This window comes from Miscanthus floridulus, chromosome 16 (assembly GCF_019320115.1).
Source record: "Miscanthus floridulus cultivar M001 chromosome 16, ASM1932011v1, whole genome shotgun sequence".
NCBI classification, from domain to species: Eukaryota; Viridiplantae; Streptophyta; class Magnoliopsida; order Poales; family Poaceae; genus Miscanthus; species Miscanthus floridulus.
In genome coordinates this window covers 105,763,410-105,771,440 of record NC_089595.1, presented here as the reverse complement: position 1 = coordinate 105,771,440, position 8,031 = coordinate 105,763,410, and the positions used below count along the sequence as shown (strand labels likewise).

The window sequence follows — 8,031 nt, the reverse complement described above, 5'->3', positions numbered from 1 at the left end:
TGAGGCGGTTGCTATCGACCTTTCTTATAGCCCGTCGACAGATTGATTGGGCCTGAATTTATCACATATCACACTTTATTGGGCCATACACACCATGTAACGTGTCAATTATTTATATGCACTTTTGCTCAAAAAAAATTATTTATATGCACTGATTCCACTCCCTAAAAAAAAAGATCTCAAGTGCATTTATGTTCTAAAAATTGCTAACACTCTGCTATGTGGAGAGCAGCTAAATTTTAATCTCACAAGGATAAACTAGGTTGGGATTAGAACATATCCACCTTGTTCGCGGATGCTGAAATTTGACTTATGCTGAAATGTCGTGAGAGGAAAATACTGTTCCATGGCTGAAAAGTAGTTCTGAATAAGCTCAAGCGAACAGGGCCAATGCAAACCGGTAAACATTCGTTCTCCAAAGCAATTTCAGGCTGGTTGTGCTGAATCGCCAACCAGCCAACCATGTCCAAAGCTCCGTTTAAACTACTATGGCACATTTGGACTTTGGAGTACTAAAGTGCACGTATTTAACAGCGTATCGCTTAGCTCTACCAGAACAATGCAAATTTTACCTTGTGTCAATGTCTCACAGCTATAATGACCTACATTATCGATTACTACACACCACTGTTCCCAGAGATCCCAGAGTTGCTTCATCTCGGCAATATGCTGTTGTCGCTCGAATACTTTGGGGGTACGAATTTGGTGAAGGAAGGCAGTGCTGCTGCTGCTGCTCAAGTGCTTGGCAAATGGACTCCGTTTCCGGCAGAGGTAGCGATATGGAAGAACCCAAAACCACACCCCTCGTCAAGCAGCGCTTTTGCCTGACGAACAAGCTACAACAGGCACCTGCAGGCTGCAGCGCAAACATCAGGTACGTCTGTAGCATATCTGACAACTGGCATATACAAGTGAAGTGAAGGAGGCCATCAGCCAATACCATGTCTACCATACAGGTGAAGGGAAGGAAACAAAATCTGTGCACTGCATGAGTACATGCCGTGATTTGTAATTCCTCCATATTTGTGTGAGGGAGGGGATAAATGATGAGAATCAAACTAAGTGGGCAAATGGGAATTATCCTGCCACATATGTGATCTTGTCTAAGCGACCTTCCTATTTGACTATCTTCTATGCTGATCACAAGTCCAGTGATCAGGAAGCTAGCACCAACATTACAGTTAACATAATGGACAGATTAATTTGTGATGTTGGGATTAACTGTTGGTATCCAGCAACTGGCCAAATAAAATGACACATGTTCCTTTTATTATGTCTGTGTTGGAATGCTACGAACCATTCATCGTGTCAAATAGGTGGCGTTGCAAGTCCATAGCCTTCCACTTGAAGTCTGTATTTTCAGTTTAATCTCCCAGATGGATTGTAAAATAAAATTTCTATTCAACAACCCTATTTGTAGTTTTGTACCAATGCAAATATCAATTACAGCAACTAACCAAAGAAAGCCTTCAGTAACTGGGACTCTCGAAACAATTCCATCATGCTGCAAACCACAGTAGTATTCTTCCTTGAAGATGGATGATCCAAACCCCATCTCTGATGTGTCACAACTAAAAAATATATTAGGGCTTTGGTTGCAGTAGCGTTGTTTAACCAGTCTCAGCACGACCTAAGCCCCTGTGAAGATTGATACCGAGGTACATCAAGGAATCGACTGCATGCTTAATGTGTTCCATTTGTGTCCCAAAATAAAACCATGCCCTAGAGAACAAACATTTTGGCAACCATGGACAACCCACATCAAACAAACAGAAATTTGGGGTCGCTGGGCTTGCAGGGGCAAGGAAATCCGAAAAAAGTAGGTGGTTGGGCCCCGTTCGGCTGGCAGAATTTTGGCTAAAACTGGCTAAAAAACACTGTTCTGGCTGAATTGCTGTGAAAGAAAAATACTGTTCCGGCTGAAAAAAGAAGCCGAACAAGCCGAATATGGGGTAAGCCGAACGGGTACTTTTCCGGTGGTGCCAAAGTTCAAACTGGACAAATATTAAATTCGGTGTTCATTGAAACATAACATTGAACAGATGCAAGCTACCAGTTATCATATTTCACCATCTTAATATGGTATGGTCTATTGACCAAAGTACTGGACTGAGAGGTGAACGTGCAGCAGAACTACATTCTGCCACAATTGAAGCTAGGGCAGATAGGTCCCTTGGACAAACCAAGGCGAACCTCCATTCCGTGGTGCATGTCATGTTGACGGAAACTGTCAGAATCTTGAGGCACTGCAAGCCAACAGAAAAAGGAAATTAGCACAACTCAAAGACAATTGTGGCAATAGGAAAAATACCCACATACTACAAAGGGGGGAAAAGTTCAGTGCTATACTTTAATTGCGTCTGACCAAAATATACATAGATAAAATACTATAAAGCAGTAAGCACAAATGACCACTGACAAATGAAACACAAGATTTTATCACTTATCAAAGATGCTGATCCTAACTACAAAGAAAGTTATTGTAGGCTTATAGCTATGAAAGATAAGCTCAGGTCAGACTGTGTTACAAAGCATATAACACTTTTTCCTAGTACATACATCATTAAATCAAGTAAAACAATAGCAAACAATCATGTAATCTGAAGGCTCTTGAATTGATGACCTCTCCAACAAAAAAACTTACTGATAACCTCTCCAAGACTCAAAGTTCATCCAACAGCTATATAATTGGTTTGGTAAATTTACTACTCCTGATTTATAGGAACTCCTAACTTTCAATTAAGCCGGATAAATTAGTTTTACTTCAAAGGGTCTTCCTAAGTACAACAAAATTAGTGCGAATTATAGAAGGTTAAGATGATTAAAAACAACAGCACTCTCTGGCTAAGAATATTAAGGTGGTCATAAACTATTGCGAAAATGCTTATACATGTGATAGAGAAGGAAATGACACATCAATAACAAATGATAGAATGTCTTACTGTTAAGATAATCTTCAAATCCAAAATCATCCAGGGAACCTGTCAGTGCCTCATATCCAAGCAGAGATGACGGCAAAGCACCAGGGGGCCTTTGGAACCTGGCATCACAGAATATCCATCAGCAAGGCATCAAGAGAGCTAAACTGGTTAATCACCAAGAAAACAATTTAAGCTAAATGTCCTAAGTTGTCGACGGATGAAGGTAAATGAAATAAAAGGCGCACTCCTATTTCCTTAGTTGCCTCCCTCTTTCGTCCATTCACAGTTGGCGTGAGAACTAAGAAGGACCAGATGAACACAAACAATTGCTGAATTGCAACATATGATTGCACATTGAAGAAGAGAAAGGTCTAGACATTCAGAGACCCATTTTATAGTGAATATCAAGTTATCAACCAAACGTGCGTATTTTATCTGTGAGAAAGTGGTACTTACGATACTAAGACTTAACAGAAAACCTCACACACAAAATGAAGCTATTCAAAAGTACTGTTATACTTACTGCTATATTGTGATCTGTATGAATTTACTTACTGCTATACTAATACCGAAGTACTCCATCCGTTCCAAATTATAAGACGTTTTGGCTTTTCTAGATACATTGTTTTTGTTATGTATCTAGACATAATGTATATCTAAGTACATAGCAAAATCTATGTATCTAAAATGCTAAAACGTCTTATAATTTGGAATGAATGGAGTACTAAATATGCAATTAATATCAGAACAGCTGTACACAATACATGCATTAACACAATTTTATTCTTAAGCTACCCAACCTACAACGCAAGTAATCAAATCAATTTTCTTTGGATGCCAACAAACATGGGTGCAGCAAAGTGTGCCGACCTTCCTAGTATGTGACTATGTATATCATGAGGAAGGTAACAAAGCTTCAGGAATTCACCTAAACTTCCCTCGGGACTGTCAATTCCAGCAGCCAGATGAGCATTTTTTTAGTGCTCCCATCAACCACTAACTACTTCCTAAATTGAATTCGAACGGATTGATGGAAGGAAATTTTATTTTCCGGTAAGAACAGCCGCAAAGGGGAAAGTGAAGAACCTGGAGAGGATTTGGGCATCGAGATCCTTGCGAATGTTGAGAGCGGATCCGTAGATGGCATCTGTCCCGAACTTCTTCTTGTCCGCCCAGAACTTGGTCTCCTGTACGGGGGGAGCGCGTCCCACCCAAACATGGATCCCAGGCTCAGCGTTAGGGTTTCGAGGGCACCGACAAAGGGAAACGGAGGAGGGCGACGAATCCTTACCGATTGGATGGTGGACTGGAGCGGGTGCGGCGGCGCGAGGTCGGCCTTGACGCCGGCGTTCATGCCGAAGCGGAGGGTGTCGTGGGTCTCGCCGATCTCCCTCTTCATGCTGCTGCTCTGCATCGTCGATGCTCTCCGCAAGACCGCAACTCCGCCTCTCACGCTAGAACTATTTGCCTTCTTTCTTTGCGGGGAAGAAAGGAAGCTGAAGTTTGAGGCTTCGGGCTTGATTTAGGAGACTTTTACCTCTATATCATTATAAAAGATGGTCGTTTCCCACGTGCCACTAAAACCTAAACTTTCTTGTCCCCCATGCCATTCCGTCCACCTTCTATTCGGTTTGTAACATCTGACAGGTCTGACATGTGGGACCGAGCAGGAGAACTGACCATCTTACCCCTTGAGACTGGAGTGCATATACGGTGGGCAAATTGACTGGCATTGACCGCCATCTCACTTCTCTCTCTCGATTCCTCTCTCTCGTCTCTTCCCCAAACCCTAGCGGCGGAGTTCGGATCGGCAGCGGCGGCGGGTGAGCAGCGGCGGTGGCAGTACCCTAGAGGCGTCGCGGCTGGGAGGCAAGAATACCCATCCCAGGTGCTTGTGGCGTCGATTTTTGGAGCTCGTGTGTACTCTGTTCGTCTGCTCATGCAGGTAAGCAGTAGGGCAACAGGTTTTTAGTCATGATAAATATGCATGTCATTGTCAAGCTATAGTGATGCAATAATGAATATCCTTTCTTACGATCTTTATCTAATGATTTAAGCTTCAACGTATTTCCTCTAGCTTGAGCTAATTTATTTGCATGAGGAAATTTACACGGCTTCTACTCTGAATGTTTAGTGTGTCCAAAAATTGCGTGCTCCTATGTAAGATGGACGCAGACAGTAGCTTCAACCTAGAAATCCGGATTGTTGCTCCCAATGCGCGTGGTCGGTGGTACTCGTTGGACATGGTTGTGAATGCTGACCGGACTAACTTCGGAGATTTGTTTGGGTCCATTGTCGACAAGTGTCCTCCCACGCATGGTGATGTAGCTCGAATGTTTTATTTGTGTCTGGACAGTAAGCTCCATGTTGAAGTCTGCAAAGACCAAGACTTGGTTGAAATGTTTGCCAAAAACAAGGCTTCGAAGTGCTGCTACTTGACATTTGCATATACTAGCCCAACTAGTGAGCCTCATCTTTCTGATTGGGAGTTTGGTGACAATGCCCACTCTGTTCAAGCCCCAGTCACCCCTTCAGTCCACTGTCCTAGCATAGCTGAACCAAGCAAAAACACCCAGGAGTGTGTCTGTAGTGCCTGAACATGAATCACTTGAAAACCCAAATCCATCCTATGAGCATGTGGGTGTTGATGATGAAGGATTGTATCTCGACCTTGGTCCTGATTATCCCGAACCTTCCAATCCTCATAAGCCAAGACAGCCTGCTACCCCTGAGGCCTATGAATCAGACACTGATGAAGAGTCTGATGTTGATGATCATGATGATGAGAAAGATTATGAAATAGAGGATGTAGATGATATTGTTAAAGATAAACAGCCTGAACAAATGCCTGATGCTGACTATGATAAGAAGGACCCTCCTATGGCAGTAGGCACTGTGTATTCAGACATTAATGCTTTTAGATTGGCTGTAGCTACTCATGCTGTGAGACGTGAGATCCATTATGACATTGAGGCTAGTGACACAGGGAGGTTTAGGGCAAGCTGCAGTTTCAAGGAAGAATTGGGCTGTCGGTGGAGAATTCATGCATCAACTACCAAGGATGGGCGTACTGTAAAGGTATTTTGTTTTACCAAATGTACATTCATTTATTTTTTTAGGGCCTAATGATTGTAAGGACTGTTTTTTTAGGTGAAGAAGAATCCATTTGGCCATGACTGTCAGAGTGCCAGGAGGACTGAAGTCTGTGTAGGAGTCACACAGTTTTGGGTGTGTCATCAAGTGATTGATTGGCTGAAGGAAGATGGGACTCTGGGTGCCAAAGAACTGCAGAAGAAGTTGAATGCTGAATTTGGGATCTGGGTGCCCTACAGGAGAGTGTACAAAGGTAAAAACCTTGCCATGGATAAGCTGTATGGGCCTTGGGACAAAAGCTTTGATAACCTATTTAGACTTAAGGCTCAGTTAGAGGAAAGCAGTCCTGGTACTTTTTTTGTCATTGATCACCACACCATCAACAACAAGATAAGGTTTAATAGGCTATTTTTTGCATTGAAGGCTTCTGTTGATGGTTTTTTTAGAGGTTGCAGACCATATCTTGCAGTAGATAGTACATTTTTAACTGGGAGGTTTAGGGGCCAGTTGTGCATTGCCTGTGCAGTAGATGGGCACAACTGGATATTCCCAGTAGCAGTTGGTGTCATTGATTCAGAGACTAATGAGAATTGGGTGTGGTTCATGGAGAGGCTGAAGGAAGCAATAGGCAACCCAGATGGACTTACTTTCAGTACAGATTGTGGACAGGCAGTGATGCATGGAGTTAGTGAGGTTTTTCCAGGATGTGAACATAGAGAGTGTATGTATCATCTAGTACAAAATTTCAAGAAGAGATACAGTGGAAAGATTTTTGATGATCATTTATGGGCAGCTGCATATTCATGGAGCCCATACATGTTTAATAAACACTATCAGGCAATGGCTCAAGCCAAACCAGAGGCTATGGTATATCTCCAAGAGACTCACAAGAAAAAGTGGACTAGGAGCCAGTTCTTCACTAGTTCAAAGGTGGACTATGTCACTAATAACTTGGCTGAGTCCTTCAATAATTGGATAAAGCCTGAGAAAGGGAAGCACCTGGATGACTTGATGGACACCATTAGACAGAAGATATTAATCAAGTGGAATCATAGGAAGAGGGTGGCAAGGACATTTGAAGGCAAGATTTTACCTCATATTGTGAAGAAGCTGAGAGAAGACAGTTTCAACCTTGACATAGAAGTGATCACAAGCTCACTTGAAGGTGTTGCAGAAGTTTGTGCTAAGGGGGGCAGTTCATTTAGGTTTGTGGTTGACTTAGGTAATAGAACATGTTCATGTAATGCTTGGCAAGGGTCAGGAATACCCTGCAAACATGCTATTGCGTACATCACTTCAATTCCTGGAGCAAAACTAGAAGACCATGTAGATGAGTACTTTTCTATCCAGAAATTCAAAGAAGCTTATGCAGGCTCTGTCCCATGTATTCCTGACAAGTCCATGTGGCCCAAAGCCACACATGGGTTCTTCATGCACCCTCCATTGCTTAAGTCAACAGCAGGAAGAAGGAAAAATAGGATGAAAGGGGCTCTGGAGGGAGGAAGTGGGAAGAAGAAGAAAAAACATGAGTGTCCCATATGCCATGAATTGGGGCATCACTGGTACACTTGCAAGAATGGGGATCCAGCAGACATAGCTGCAATGGAGGCAGAAAGGTAATCAAATACATCTACATAAATAAAACTATCATTTAACTAAACTACATTTTCTATTAATAATTGTCTTTTGCAGAGGTCTCCCAAAGAAAAGGCAGAAAAAAGCAGCTAGTACCAATACAGAGACTAGCCTTGTGGTGGCCACTCCATCAACAGGGATGGTATTCCCACACAATGAGGCAGTGGCCAATGCTGCAGAAAAGAAGAGGAAGAGCAAATCATCTTCTTCAACAACTTCCAAGAAAAAGAAGGCATCAGCTAGCACTGCACCATCAACAACTCCAAACACCCTATCTGGCAGGTATGTTTTTCCTATAGTTCTACAATTTCCCATTGTAATGAAGCTTGTTCCAATAACTGGTATTTGATAGTAACAGGTCTGGAACTGGTTCCAATGAACT

General features: G+C 42.5%; 2 protein-coding genes across 2 annotated transcripts; one reads left to right on the top strand and one right to left on the bottom strand.

The window, feature by feature from the left end:
• Positions 1-1,978: 1,978 nt before the first annotated feature.
• LOC136512682 (cyclin-B1-2-like) lies at positions 1,979-4,439 on the bottom strand. The gene is made up of 4 exons (XM_066506657.1): positions 4,213-4,439; positions 4,008-4,108; positions 2,943-3,040; positions 1,979-2,246 (listed from the first exon to the last, which is right to left on the bottom strand). Exons 1-4 carry the CDS (start codon positions 4,333-4,335, stop codon positions 2,134-2,136), a joined length of 435 nt encoding a protein of 144 aa, XP_066362754.1. The 5' UTR covers positions 4,336-4,439; the 3' UTR covers positions 1,979-2,133.
• Positions 4,440-4,860: 421 nt separating this feature from the next.
• LOC136511202 (uncharacterized) lies at positions 4,861-7,634 on the top strand. Its single transcript, XM_066505368.1, has 3 exons — positions 4,861-4,866; positions 5,631-5,999; positions 6,072-7,634. Exons 1-3 carry the CDS (start codon positions 4,861-4,863, stop codon positions 7,632-7,634), a joined length of 1,938 nt encoding a protein of 645 aa, XP_066361465.1.
• The last annotated feature ends 397 nt before the right edge of the window (positions 7,635-8,031 follow it).